Source organism: Magnolia sinica, chromosome 4 (genome assembly GCF_029962835.1).
Source record: "Magnolia sinica isolate HGM2019 chromosome 4, MsV1, whole genome shotgun sequence".
NCBI lineage: Eukaryota > Viridiplantae > Streptophyta > Magnoliopsida > Magnoliales > Magnoliaceae > Magnolia > Magnolia sinica.
Genome location: NC_080576.1, coordinates 100,405,484 through 100,421,073, shown reverse-complemented (window position 1 = coordinate 100,421,073; position 15,590 = coordinate 100,405,484). Strand labels below are relative to the sequence as shown.

General features: G+C 41.4%; 1 protein-coding gene across 3 annotated transcripts; it reads right to left on the bottom strand.

Annotated features, from left to right (window-relative positions):
• Positions 1-5,154: 5,154 nt before the first annotated feature.
• Positions 5,155-14,968, bottom strand: LOC131243513 (pathogenesis-related thaumatin-like protein 3.5). Of its 3 annotated transcripts, none has more exons than XM_058242906.1 (3): positions 14,842-14,968; positions 13,626-14,310; positions 5,155-5,716 (listed from the first exon to the last, which is right to left on the bottom strand). In XM_058242906.1, the coding sequence occupies exons 1-3, from the start codon at positions 14,897-14,899 to the stop codon at positions 5,536-5,538; spliced, it is 924 nt and encodes a 307-aa protein (XP_058098889.1). In that variant the 5' UTR covers positions 14,900-14,968; the 3' UTR covers positions 5,155-5,535. The 3 variants fall into 3 exon arrangements, with proteins under 3 accessions (XP_058098889.1, XP_058098891.1, XP_058098890.1); XM_058242908.1 differs by lacking the exon at positions 5,155-5,716 and adding an exon at positions 8,881-9,217; XM_058242907.1 differs by lacking the exon at positions 5,155-5,716 and adding an exon at positions 12,581-12,735 and having other exon boundaries at positions 13,615-14,310.
• Between the last annotated feature and the right edge of the window lie 622 nt (positions 14,969-15,590).

The following is a 15,590-nucleotide window of genomic DNA, read 5'->3' as shown; positions in this document are numbered from 1 at the left end:
TGACGGTATCCTTCCTAACCTTCATGCATTGTTGATTGGTTGGTAATTAGTTTAATTCTGTTGTTTGCTTTGTCTTCTGGGCATGGTTTGGTGATGGAATCCATTCTAATTCATATACCTTTCATCTCGTGAAAACTAGATCAAGTAAGTTCAGTTTAATTTCCATGATTCTTGATGCAGGCATAAGATCTCCCTGATCTCAACAAGTGGATCCTCTGAATCCCTAGTTTCCTTCCTCTGAATTTCTTAAGTTTTACATTAATCTCTCACCATCATTCATCAATTTATATTGATTTAGATTTCATCTTAGACTAGTTCTATTTCTATCTAGTTTCAGGTAACATACAAGTATCAGTCCGTTGGGATTCGACCTCGGTCTCACCGAGTTTATTACTATATCACAACCCTATACTTGGGGAGTGAACAGCCGGCCCTTGCAGGGTCACTAGTAAGGGTGTACACCGAGTTAAACCAAGTCGAGCTGGCCTCGGCTCGGGCACCAGTTAACCCCAGCTTGAACTCAGCTTGGCTTGGTCTCCGAGCCTGACTGGCCAGGTCTGCTCAAGTCAATCAACAGCTCGAGCCAATTCAAGTCGAGTTCAAGCCAAACTCGAGTTTTGCGGCATTTTCACAAACACATGCTATGCACTTTCAATTTCTCATTGTATGTAAAATATCAGCAACTATTTACAAGTATTTCATCAAACACCTTGTAGGCAATATCAAAATAAAAAAAAATATTGATATTTGTTTCATATACATATATTCATTACCACAAGCCGATACTTTTCGTTGAGTCTTTTCATCAAATACTTGCTAAGCAACATCAATGTCAAAGAAACTAAGTCACTGAACTAGTTCGATTCGAGTTGGGGTTCGATCCAAGTCGAGTCAAGCTTAGGCAAGCTCGAACTCGGATGGAAATTTTTTCGAGCTAAAAAAATCAGCTCGACTCGACTCGAACTCAGCTTTGAACCATGTCGAGTCGAGTCGAGTCGAGTGAGCCAACCGAGCTAACATGGTTCGTGTACACCACTCAACCGGTAAACCGCGTCCACCTTATTCCGCCTCCATATGTTGACTTTCATTCCACAAATTGGGTCAAATTAGGACTTTTGTGGGCCCTTATTGGCCTCCATATGTTGACTTTGATTCACAAATTGGGTCAAATTAGAACTTTTGTGGGCCCACCAAGGCATTTATATGGCATCCAACAGTTCATTAGATTAACCCCACCGGTATTAAGAAAACACTAAAAAAAATTAAATTAAATTAAATTTAAAAAAAAAAAAGAAAAAAAAAACAAGTGTTAGTTTCGCACCATCTGATAATGGTGGTGATTCTCACGCGTGGCGTTTATTTGTTGTTATCCAGGCCATCCAAACTGTGGGTCCCATTATGGATAGAGAATATCTCTAAAGTTACACAGATCAAGCAATCACAGCTGTCCCACTAGTTGCTATAAAATGGATGTTCTTTTAACCATGGAATGTCTGGTTAAAGATAAAATGCTGAGTGGATCAAAGTGGGAGGGAAAAATCAAACGGTTCTTTTTTATCTTCTTAATAAATAAATCAATTATGCTCCACTTGTAGTTGAATCAGCAATTTGGACGGCCTAGATTGAAGTACAATTATGACATCCTTTTACTACTGAGGAATCCACATCAATTTCTAAACTGTGTAAAACTAACACACAGAATTAGGTCGTATGTTCTATCAATTTGGTAAAACTCACTTTTGGTGCATCGATAGAACGATCCACACCGTTCATCCGATTTGCCCGATTTGATTGGATTGTTTCCAAAAAACCCTTTTGGAATTATGATCATCCAGAACAATTGAATTAGACAATTTGTATTTCTCTTCTTAACCGTCTATCCATGGGCCACAAATTAAAAGTGTTAAAAAAGTCGCACGGATGAAATTTTCTTGGAATAGTTGATCTACGGTGGACCCAACAAAACAATGTTCTGAATAGACACAGCATCGAAACCGTTCATAATGTCTTCTTACTGGATTCGGATTCGGTAGTGGTCGGTACTGGTCTGAGCTGGAAAAGCTATGTAGGCCTCTCTAAGACGTGTTTGTTTTATCCATTACGTCTACCCATTTTCCCATCTCCTGTTAGGACATGAGTCAAAAATTGAGGTAGATCTATATCTCGGATGGACCACAATACAAGAAACAGTGGTGATTGAACACCCATCATTGAAAACTTCTCTGGAGCATCCAAGAGTTTTGGATGAAGCTGATGTTTGTGTTTTCCGTTGGTCTAGGTCATTGTGATCTTATCAACAGGTTGGATGGCAAATAAACATTACATCAGCCTCAGGAAGTTTTTAACGTTGGACATTCAATCACCACTATTTCTTGTAGTCTGGTCCACCCAGGGTTTAGATCTACCTCTTTTTTTATTATGATATGGTAAAATAGATAAACCTTACGGATAAAACACATACCTTATGGTGGGCCCACAGCATCGACAAGTACTGAGATCTCAGGTCACTACTCCGAGTCCCTTCCCACTAGGATGAACTGAAAACACAAAAAGTAATAGCCCTCCACAAAACTTCAGTGGTCCAAGAATGTTTCAGTGGTTGGCATTTCCCTCCCTACGTTTTCTTGTCGTGTGGTCCACTTGAGTTTTGGATCATCTTCATTTTTGGGCTCATGGTGTAAAATGAGCTGGCAAAATGGATAGAGGGAGTGGATATCTCACAAAAATCGTGGTGGCCCCACCTAGCTTCTGACCAGAGTCTCAGGAATCCGCGTCCCTCGTCTGTTGAATTAATCTCAGCGAGGGTCCTATCATTCAACCGTCTGATCAAAACCAAGCCAACTTCAGATACAGATCCCTCTACGGCGACCCCACTCTTCCCATTAAATACCCACCTTACAATGCTCGTGGCTCATTAAATGAACATGTCGGCTCATCGAACGACACCCAACATCATCCAGCTAATCCCAGAGCAGATTCGGTGAGGCTGTGACCCACCGTGATGTATGTGTCATATATCCATGCCGTCCATCTGTTTTTCCATCTCATTTTAGGGCATGATCCCAAAAATGAAGCATATCAAAATCTCAGGTGGACCACACCATAGAAAATAGTAATGATCGAACACCTACTATTTATTTGCCATCCGACCTGTTTATAAAGCCACACGAACCTTAATGAAAGGAAAATATAATATCATCAGCTTATACAAAACTCTTGTGGCCCACAAGAAGTTTTTAATGGTGGTCATTCAATCACCACAGTTTCCTGTGGTGCGGTCCACCTCAAATATTTCGATCTGCTTCATTTTTTGGCTCATGCTTTAAAATGAGCTGGCAAAACAGATGGACAGTGTCGCCATACAACACAGAGATCAAGGTGCCATGGATCCCTGGCAGTGTGGCCCTACATCCACTCCGTCCATCCATTTTGCCCGCTCATTTTAGGACATGATCCTAAAATCAAAAGAGATATAACTATATGGTGGATCACACCACAGGAAAAAGTGGTGAATGACCGTAAGATCAAGCTGATATTTGTGTGGTCCCTTCATCCGGTTACCCCCAGGAAGTTTTAATGGTGGGATTAAATGGTTTGGAATTATATTAGATGGGATTAACACCATTATTGCACAATGATTTCATGTCCCATAATACCATGGTATTTGGGCCATCCAATCCTCATGTTTTGGATAAATTTCTTGAAAAAACACTGGATTAAGCAAAATCCTATTTGGTGTACGGCACGCATATAATACATGCATCAATGTGGAGCCCACATCTGCCAGAAATCCCACATGGGACCAAATGCAATTCCATCCCACCTTATCACAACCTTCCCATCCTTCCCAAATGTGGGATGAAATTTACACAGGACCAAATGTAATCCCATCCCATCTAATCCCACATACCAAAGGGGCTCTTACTGTGGTCTACCTAAGAATTGCATTTGCTTCGCTTCAGTATCATGCACTAAAACGAGCTGCAAAATGGATGGACAGCCCAGATTAAGGCACATACATCACGATTGGGTCCCACAATCAAGGATCAACCGAATTCTGTGCCAAAGTGGTATATGATTGAGGACCCACCCAAGCTCAATCCAACTTTCATGAGTCAAATGGGGCCCAACCTAAGCCTAACCCAAGCTCAGCACAATTCATATTCGATCCGGTCGGGTCGGGTCGGGTTGGGTTGGGTTGGGTCCAGGTCAGGTCAGGCCATGTCGGATTAACACTTACAACCAGTACACTAAATCATCATTCACTGTCAAATAATATCAAGAAATAAATAACTGTAATTATTGAAGTAGCACTAACAAAAGAAAGTTTATAATTATCATTTTAAATAATTAAAATTAAATAAATAGATTTAGAACATCTATTTAAAAGGCATCGAACCACTCAACACATGGCCACACATAGCCTCGGGATGGTTTCAGATCATGATTTTACATTCCATGTAATCAAATATACTCTATTTTCCATGTATGCCATGATTTTACATTTATATCATATGCGTTAGTCATAACTCATATACGCATTTAAGGTAGCTTTCAGGTTAAGTTGGACTCAAACTAATATAGGTCTTAGTTAGAATTGAATTTTGAATGTTTTTCATCAAACACGTTTGGGTTGGGTTGAGTTGCCTGAAGCATCAATCAGTACAAAGCTAATCTAAGTCAACTTATGTATCGATTCTACAATTTGCAGAAAATCGGCACCATTGGTTAGAAACTACCATTCAACATAAACAATGGCCTAATGCACCATTGGATTCTTCATGTGACCATCTAAATCCAATATAACCAATTATACTCTTTTTTTCCATGCAGATCATGATTTTACATTTATATTATATACATTAGTCATAAATTATATCTAGGTCAAGTTATGTTTGAATTTTAAATATTTTCCATACAAACTATGATTTTTTTCCAAACTAGTATGGGTTGGATTGAGTCGCTTGGAGCCTCAGCAAATCCAAAGCTAATCTAGGTAAGTTATGTAAGGCTGAGGATTTTCAACCCAAGACCAATCCAACCTCCGCATCTATCCTTCAATTTGCAAAAATTCAAAGTCATCTTCAATCTCTTTAATAAGCATTGTCTAAGATAATCCAACAACAATAAGAGATACCTGTAATTTCATTAATATAAAACAAAAAGATATATTCATTAATATAAAACAAAAAGAATATCCAAAAAAGCATATTCCCCACCCAAATGAATATTCGGGCTCGGACTTTCAGCTTTAGACAGGTGGGGCCCATCACTCAGTGATCATCATGGTGTCCCGACAGACCGTCTGGATGGCTGAACCCAATGGGCCCCACTTAAACAAGCTGAAAACGTTTAGTACGCTGAAAAAACCCTATTTATATCTACTAATTCTAAATATAGACAAATCACTTTTACTAAAAAGGTGGGCCAGAGATCCTTCCTCCAAGCGAAGGATTCATCAGGCCCACCAAAACCGTGGGCCCCAACCTAATGTAGCCATGATCACATGTACAAGCGTCTTAGGCTACACTGGTCTTAGAGTAGCAGCAACGGCCATGAAGCACTCAAAACAGCTACGGCTAGGATAAGGATCTGGGCTTGCTGGGCCAGTGAAAAGGCGCGGCTGGCCTCTTCACTGCCCGTGAAGATCATGGTGTTGTTTACTAGTGGTAGTAGATCAGCTGCCTTTGGATGCCCGCCATCTGATGATTTCTGACTGCAAAACAAATGAAGGGTTATAACTGCTCCACGGATGTGATGGATCCGTGTATGAAATCCAGACCATTCATCAGGTGGGCCCACATTGAAAATGCTTTGCTCCAAGAAATCAAGCAGGTCCACTCATTTACACTGAATGTGGACCATTCTTTGTTTCTTGTCATTTCCAAGGGTCCATTTCTCTGGTACAAGTGTGGCCCATGTGAAGGTGGTCCACAAACCCCATCATAACTATCTCCTTTGGTGTGGCCCACTTGAGTTTCAGATCATCCTGATTTTTTAGGCGCCAAGAGAAGCTGAGAGGGCAAACATGATGGATAGATTGGAAGTCTTCCACTCATCATTGTGGGCCGCACATATGATGATCTAGGTTAAGCTTAACCAACATAGCTTGCAAATCCAAACATGCCACAGATCGCATGCTACATTGCTTGCACTAATATTGGTACAGGCGAGACTTGGCGAGATTTAATTGGACGGAAAGCTGTTGCTAGATCTATCCTCTAACAGTAGCCTACTGTCCAATCAAATCTCCCCACATCGTGCCTATATCAACGCAGAGCAATACCTAATCCCCATTAATTATACCATAGCTTGCAAATCCAAACTCTACAAAGTATGTGGGCCACAGATTGCATGCTATATTGCTTGCACTAATATTGGTACAAACGAGACTTGGCGAGATTTAATTGGATAGAAAGTTATTGCTAGACCTAGCCTCTAACAGTAGCAACCTACTGTCCAATCAAATATCCCCATATCATGCCTGTATCAACGCAGAGCAATACCTAATCCCCATCTAATTATACCATACTCCCACCACATTGGAGATTGGTACTGACTCCTTGGACTGACTTTCTTTCCCCCTTGAAGGTGACAAGATACAACCATGGCCCATCTCTAACAGTGCCCTACTATCCCATCAAATCTAGTCGTCGAAGCATGACCTTAACCTTGTCTAATCGTATTATACTCTGCTGGGATGCAGATTGGGTATTACTACCATAGACCCAGCTCCCTCTCCTCCCTCAAACAGACAAGAATTGATTGGACCACATGCCTTTATTAGATATTAATAATCAACCAAACACATGCTTTGTGTAACTTCATTTCTAACTATTGCCTTCTTGCTGTCTAGTCAAATCCCACCGCATTGATGGAAACAGGGGCAATACCCAATCCACTCAATACGCTCAAGATAACTCCATATATTCTCATGGAGTCGGGATCCTCTGTTATCAGGTCAACAGAGAATTCCTGTTACCCTAATGGTTTGGCAAGCTGTTTTTTATTATTTTTATTTTTTTAGTGAGTGGTGACGTGGACCAATGAGGATTAGGGTATCAGGAATTCTCTGTTGACCTGATAACATAGGATCCGGACTCATACTCATGCGCTCTCCAATAATACCATCCTCCAACGTGATTGTTGGAGGATCATAACCGCCAAATTATTGAACAATCTGACCGCTGAATTTGAGCCATTGGATGGTTTACATTTTAAACAATGGCCTAGCCATCATTTAGTCGTGGGCAAAGTGTTTGGGTCCATTCTAAGGGACCACATATCCCATACATGGGCAAAGTGTTTGGGACCATACTAAGGGCCCTGGAAGAGGATTGGCTGGTGTACCACACATCACCAACTTTGGTGGTGTGTCGACATCACCACGTTTAGTAGGTCCCACACCATGACACGTGTTATATCCAAATCACCTGTCCATTTGGCAAAATCATTATAAGACTTGAGCCCAAATATAAGACAAACCCAAAGATCAAGTTAAGCACACTACAAAAAGCAACATCTACCATTGAAACCTTCTTGGGGGTGACAAAAGTTATAGATCAATCTGAATTTTTTTATTTTTTTTTTTTTTCTCTTCATCTAAGTCCATGTGACCTCATGAACAGATTGAATGGAAAATAAATATTATGGTGGGCCCTACAAATGTTTTAACGGTGGGAATCATTGTCCCCATCGCTATTTATGTTGTAGTCCACTTGAGCTTTGAATATGACTCATTTCTGGGGTCATGCTATAAAATTATCTCACCAAATGGCTAGACGGCATTGATATTATAACACATCATTGTGAGGCCCACGCAACCCTAATCTCCTTTTAACCGTTCATGCATTACATTGCTCAAAGACCTGACACATTGGTCTTTACATGCCACATACACATTGTGGGGCTTACGTGACTTTAATCTCCTTTCAACCATTCGTACGTTACGGAGCTCAAAGACTTGACACATTAGTCTTTGCACACCACATACACATTGTGGGGCTCACGTAACTTTAATCTTTTTTCAACCATTCATACATTGCGAGGCTCAAAGACTTGACACAATAGTCTTTGCACACCACATACACCAGCCAATCTGCTTCCTCTTGTCTAGGGTTTCTACTTATTCTGGATCATATATCAATACGAGTCACCAATCCAAGGGCCCCGCATGTCCCTACACAAGGGCTATGGATACTGTGCCAGTGTGCAAAGATGAGTGCATCAGGTCATCAAGCCTTGGAATGTACTAACGGTTGAAAGGGCCCATGTAACTTAAATCTCCTTTCAACTATTTGTACATTACGGGGCTCGAAAGCTTATGCATTCATCTTCGTACGCCACATGCATACACTACCAAGGTCGATGGTGTGCGGTACACTAGCCAATTTGCTTACTCTAATCCAGGGTTTCTACTTATTCCGAGTCATATAGCAGTACGAGTCACCAATCCTAGGGACCAACATGTCCCTAAACAAGAATCGAGGATATTGCGCTCCTGTGCGAAGACAAGCGTAGGTCTTCTACGCCCTGGAATGTACGAACGGTTGAAAAGAGATCAAATTTACATGAGCCCACAATAATGTATGTATTATATCTACATTGTCCATCCATTTGGCAAGATCATTTTAGATTATGAGCCCAAAAATGAGTCATATCCAAAACTCAAGTGCACCACACCACAAATAGCAGTGGAGACAATGATTTTCACCATTAAAACATTGTTAGGGCCCACCATAATATTTATTTTCCATCTAATCTATTCATGAAGTTAAACAAACCTTGACGAAGATGAAAAAACAAATATAAGATTAATCTAAAACTTCTGTGACCCCTAATAGGTTTCAATGGATGTTCAATCCTCACTACCCTACTTTTATGTAGTGTGTCGTCCACTTGATATTTGGATCTATTTTATTTTTGAGTTCAAGCTTTATAATAATCCAGCCAAATGAACAGATATAACACATACCTTGTTGTGGGGGCCCACAGAATTTACTCTCCCGTGTATTTAACTGGTGCTCAACAGCACCAGGAGGATCATTTGGGGCAAATTCAGCTAAGCATACAAAATCAATGGCCCAAAAAGTCAAAATCAATCAACAGCCATTGGTCTTACACAACAAACAGATATAGGTCCAACTCCATCGACTCGACCTGATTTCAACTGCATGTAATCTACTCACTGTGGCCCATTTTTTGCATGGTTCAGATGCTGTGGGAAAGAACGTGATCAGTGTCGTTGTTGGAGTAGAAGACAAGGCAGAGTAAGATGGATGGATGATACACACGCACTTTGAAACCACCAAAATGTAGCATATAATTCAAATTCAACTGTCCAAATTATGAATCCAGTCCAGATGTATCATGAACAAAAAAATCAAGATTATTTGATAATCTGAGTATCTGATTCATGTACAATGATTGGACAGTTATAAGTGAAAAGCATCCAATGACCCTATTTTACTAAAACATGTGCAAGAATAAAAGGCTAATACATATGACTTGCACAATTTCTAGGTGCCTGCATATCAACTGCCATATGCTACCAGAGCATTAAAAAAAAAATGGCCTAAGCAGGAGTTATGCCGCATTAAAAAGAGTAGGATATATCTGCTAGCAAACTAAAAATCTCCCTAATGAGTGGTCATGGTTGACTAACAGCAAATATCCACAGCCAACCAGAACATCTTAGATGGAGCCCATGGCAACATAAAAATCTAGCTGTTCTTGTCATAGGTGGGCCAACAGCCTATGAAAGAGATATGGTGTAATAACAAATGGTCCACATTCAACAACATTCACGAGTTGCTTGCCGACTGAATTTAACACGACCGGCCGGGCCGCCCGCTAAATGTCCTGTGATTGCAACGCGAGCACATGCCGCACCTAACAACGGGACCCACAGCTAAGATATGTTTAAGTGATCTTAACTGTCTATATTCTAGTGATACAATGGATGACTATAGTAATGGCTTGTTTGGTAGCAACAGAAGTTTTGTTCTTGAATAGTTTAGTAGAAGCAAACTCTCTTCTAATTTTATTAAGGAGTTTATCAAGGGCTAAGGGGAATAAGGATTTCTTAGTCCACATTTCTTGCTTGAAGATATAATATATAACATGTGGGACCCATGATAATACATGTACATGTATAAAACTAATGCATTACATGTATAACTTGGCACATGTGACAAATGTGGCACATAAAGGGTATTTGAAAATTAAATGTATTGCATTTACAACACTTGAAGATGAGATGACATTTGTGATACATTTTGCAAATGTAGTGTATGGCTCCATGTTGCATACATATATCTTAAGAGTGTAGTCTAGCATGTACCAAACAAGAATAAGGTCCGAACATTTTTCAGAACAACGAATGCTTAATTAAGAATTAAAAGACTTGGACAAAATACTCATAGAGACTATTAAACTTTTGTTGCTACCAAGTAACCCTAAACAAAATTATATTGAAGGGTTGACTATTATCTAAATGTAGACCATTAAAAAAAAAATTTGGTGGTATCTTCAATTCCACTAATTAATGGTCCAATATCTTTTTAGCATCATTATTGGAGCACAAGGGATCCAATACCAACCATGTGATGGATGGTGCTGATTATCTAAGCATCTCTTCAACAGGCTTAGGTGACCTTTGATTGTGATTATCACCATAAGCAGCACAAATAGTGACCATGTATGATGGTCACCATGTATGATGGGTGGTTTCGATTGTTTTGCCATCTCTTCATGTGAGCATCCCCAAATGGTTTGGATTAGTATTCTTGAGTTGTGACATAAACAAAAGAACTGTTCTTTCGTACCTAGGAGCACATACTGGTTTAGCTATGGATAAGCCTACTCATCTCTTCAGGGGAGGCTCACTGAACAAAGAACAAGCTCGCTCCGATGAGGGTATGGCCCACCATCGATGTAACTCATATCAAAATTTTATCAGCAAGAACAACTCATCCAATTTTATTTTTTTATTTTACCATTGCAAGGTCTTTGTTGTTCTTTTTGTTGTTCTTGAAAAGCTCTAAGACCAATTGTTGCGGTATAAATGTAAATGTGCCACAAGTGTCATTGTCCATCTTCAAACATTATGAATACGCCACATTCAACCTTCAAATATTCTTCAAGTGGCTCATTTGCCACATGTGATAAGTTATACAAATAGCGCATGTGTCATGTATACATGTGATGTATGTGCCACATGTACTATCGTCATCAAACACACTACTTGTGTCACATGCCATCATGCATCTTCAAGCACTCCCCATGCACCACATGGCATCATATATTTTCAATTGTCACATGCACCACATGTGCCAAATTTTAAATATGTGCACGTAGTACTTCATTGCTAGATAATTATTCCTTACTCAAGGTGCTTGATAAATAGCATTGAATATGACTTGAACAAACAAGCCCTAATACGCTTGACCTAGACATTGAATATGGCTAAACTTTTGCTGCTACTAAATGAGATATTTAATACTCACGATGGCCTAACCTATGCCTTGAGCTATGCCCATCACTTGTAGAAAATCCAAATGGCGAACCACTAGAACCAAATCATGAAGGGGTTCTTTTAATTTAGGAGGATTTGAGTTTGACGCACCTAAAAAGAAGGGGTGTCTATCACCCCATACCTCACGCATGTTTTCTATGAATATAAGGACGTGGGAATGTAAGCAATTCCTGTAACTACAAACGTGGTGTGGCCCAATAAAAAAGTGTCACATGTGCCGCCTATCAAATACAAAGTCCGTGGTGAAATACGGATTCCATTTTCGATAGACGCATGTGGCACTTTTTCATCAAGCCATACCGATACATAGGTAATCCAAGACCTAAATATACCTTCCAGGTATTAGTGAGAGACAATTCAATAAAGCTATGTGGTTAACCCGTGTAGGCCCCGATGTCACCAATGTGGTATACAATGACGATGCCAAAAGCGAATGCAGCGAATTGCCTATCACCAAAGGTAACCATGGCATGGTTACCCGAGCCCAATGAAAAGGCTTTGCATGCGACAAAGGTGGGAGCTATAGTGAAGAAGCAAAACTATCATACGTGGATTCAATGGAACGGAGGGATTTGATTGGACCACATGCCACTGTCAAGGGTGGGCATCACAAAGCATGTGCTCAACCTAACAATTTTGGTGCTTTAGGTGGCCTCATCTATGACAGCAGCACGTAGCCCAATCAAATCCCACCACATGTTGGAACCATCGTACAATCCTACAATCCAGGTATAAGAACATTGTTCGGCAATCTTTGCTTTTCACTGCAGGCCCCACACTTTCACACGCGCAGGTGGCGCCTTTTATTGGATCATGACAACAGTTACAGCGGCTTTTGTAACGCCGATACAAGCGACTTGCCGCGGGCCAAAGTTAGACTCCGAAAAGGGAACAAACCATACATATGTTGTAACGGTTAAAGGAAAAATGATTAACAATTAGCATTCAACCCGGAAGTTTGATGGCTAGGATCATCGATTCAGCGCGATTTTCCATTGCGGGCCCCATGCAGACAGGATCCAAAAGTTGGACAGTCTGGATCCACTTCTCAATCTTCTACGTGTGGGGTTTTGCCTGAAGGACTTCTTTTTTAAATAATGGAAAGCCGCCGCACCATATTGAAAACCCCACCGATCATCATCAGCGAGTCAGACGGCTAGGATCACCCAACGAAAGGGTAGTCTAGTGATTTCGAGGGGGTACCCACCATCCACCTTTTTCTACTCGACCCAAACAAAACCTATCTTACCAATCTAGACTCTATCAGTACGGATGAACCAATGAAGACAAAAATGCCCCTACTTTTTCCAGCTGCTTTACCCTACAACCCAGGTGTATTTTTGTCCAGAACTTTCTTTTCGTACCCAAAAAATCTACTTTCTTCACATAAGTTTTCGGCCTTTCATTGAAAAAAATAAAAAATTTTAAGGAAAAATTAGCACTATATATGCCCCTTTTCATGTTCTTTTTTTTTTAAATGGCCAAAAACTTGAGTAGATTTTTAAGGTATGGAAAGAGGATTTTGGATAACAATATCCTTGATTTTAGGGTAAAGCAACTAGAAAAAATAGAAATATTTTCGTCTTTATTAGTTCATCCTCGCAAAAAGAGTCTAAATTGTTAAGGTAAGCTTTGTTCTATTCGGATAGATGTTTGGTCGCATCTATAATAAAAAATTACCCAAGAAAAGGCATAAACAGGGCGTGTTTGGATAGGCAGATTGGAAGAGCAATGCCGGGATTTGTCAGGACACTTGAACTTACGCCTAAATATAGCAATCCCATGCAATCCAGTGACATCACCATCATTACCTTGAAATCCACCCAATCCCTCCTAATACCGTCTATTTTGCCTGGGACATGTTTGGTTTGACGGATTGGAAGGGATTGGCCGGGCGTAATCCCAGGATTTGCCAAGCGTGCCAAACAGACTCGGTGGCAAAATCCCTGGATATAGCAATCCACTGACGTAGCCATCGTTACCTTAAAATGGCTGCCATCCACCCTAATACAATCTAATCCCATGGAATCTGCCCGGCCAAATAGGCCCTGAGCGTCTAATTTTTTCATTTCGAAGAGAACGGACGTACCTTCCAATGCTAGGACAGAACGTGATAACGTAGTCCGCAGACGCACACGTAAACGTGCTCGTCCGGTCGTCGTACGCATAACTATACGCCCGTGGACAGGCCTGCTTGAAGAAGAGCGAATACGACGACGGCTTGCAGGTGTTCGGATTCCCGTACTCCTCCCTGCAGCAATACTGCGGAGTACCGAACGCTTCGCACGCGCTCCTGCACGCCACGCTCCCATTCCCACCCGGCCCCAACACCCGCAGCTCCGACGGGCAGGGCCCATTGAGCTCCACCACGCACCCGGTGGTCCTGCAGCTACCGGTGCCGCCCTGCGGGACCACCAAAACAGGAAGATTGTAGCCGTCCACCAAGCTGACGTCGTAGAAGTCGAGACCACTGGAACCATTGAGCGTGAACTCGGCCAGAGTCGCAGGAGGAGCAGCACCACCGGCGCATTCTAGCTTACCCGAGCCGCAGTCTCCGGTCCCGCACGAGAACTTCCCAGATGGTTCGACCGTACAATGGGTGCGGGCCCAGAAGCGGCCGGACCACGTAGTGGGGGCGGAGAGCGTCTTGGACTCGCCCTTTTGGAGGGCGAAGCCCGTCTGTGAGAGTGGGGTCGACCCGCCATTCGACAATACACCGGGCCATACGGTGTATGCGCAGTTGTTATTTAAAGTGAAAGAAGCTGATAAAACGCCTGAAAGAAAAGAGGAAAAAACAAAAGACAGCAGAGTTGATATTCACACCCCACCATTTCTGTTTTGGGAAATGAAATGGTACAAAAAAGAAGCGAGTTTCTGTAACCCAAAGCTCTGTGGGGTCCACTGTGAAATCCATTCCGTCTATCGGTTTCGTCTATTCAAAAAAGGATTAGAGTAAAAAAAGTGAGGTAGATTCATGAAAGAACTGGGCCACGCCACAAAAATTAATGTGGATTGAATGGCCATCATTAAAACATTCTTAAGGCCCACAGAAGTTTTGGATGTTTTTTCTCATCAGCTACGTAGGAATCTCATTATGAACGGGTGAGAAGGTCTCAATGATGAACGGTTCCAACACCACTGATTCATGTGGTGTGGCCCACCTGAATTTTGGGTCTGTCTTGTTTTTGGGCTTTCTTACTAAAAGGGCTGGAAAAACACTGATGGACGGAGTGGATTTCACACGGACACCGAAATGAGCTCCACAAAGCTTTTGATTACTAGAGATGGAAATGTTGGTTGTTTACCTGAGAAGAGTAGGGACTGAAGGGAGAAGAAGAGAAGAAAATGGGATACAGTTGTCATTTTGAGGAAAGAATCTGATATTTTAGGCAATAGGAATTTGTGGGGAAGAGAGTGAGAGAGGGAGGGAGATTTTTCGGGGCGTTTGTCTCGGTTTTTATTAGCAAAAGAGGGTTAGTTTGGGAATTTTAGCTCGCAAATGTGTGTATGGCGATTCTGTCGAGGCCTGGGGAACTGGCGGACGAGGGGTGCTCGGGAGTCGCACCTGTCTGCTTTCGAACGGATTGGTGACACGTGTTCTTTTGACCGTTGAGAGTGTAAGTACGCATGAAGAGAGCCTTTTGTAAGTAGTCGCATCAATCCCGACCGTCCAAATGACGTGCCCCAGTGTAAATGGGAAGTGGATTGGCTGGTGTACCACACCAGCTAATATAGCTGCTGTAGGTACGTGTCGTTCGAAGACGAGCAACTACACTCCTCGAGCTCCGAGTTGTGCGAACGGTTCAAAGGAGATCAAAGTTACATGGCCCACATTGATGTATTTATTATATCTACACCGTTTATTTATTTTCAGAGATTATTTTAGAGCATTATCAAAAAAAAAATTAAAAAAAATCATACCCAAAGATCATCCGAGCTACACCACAAATAGCAGCTGAGATAATTATTTTTCACCACCTTTGGTTACTTAGAACTCTTGACCTGGTGTTGAAACTCTTGTGAATCTTTTACAGGATAAAAGTAAGGACCCAAA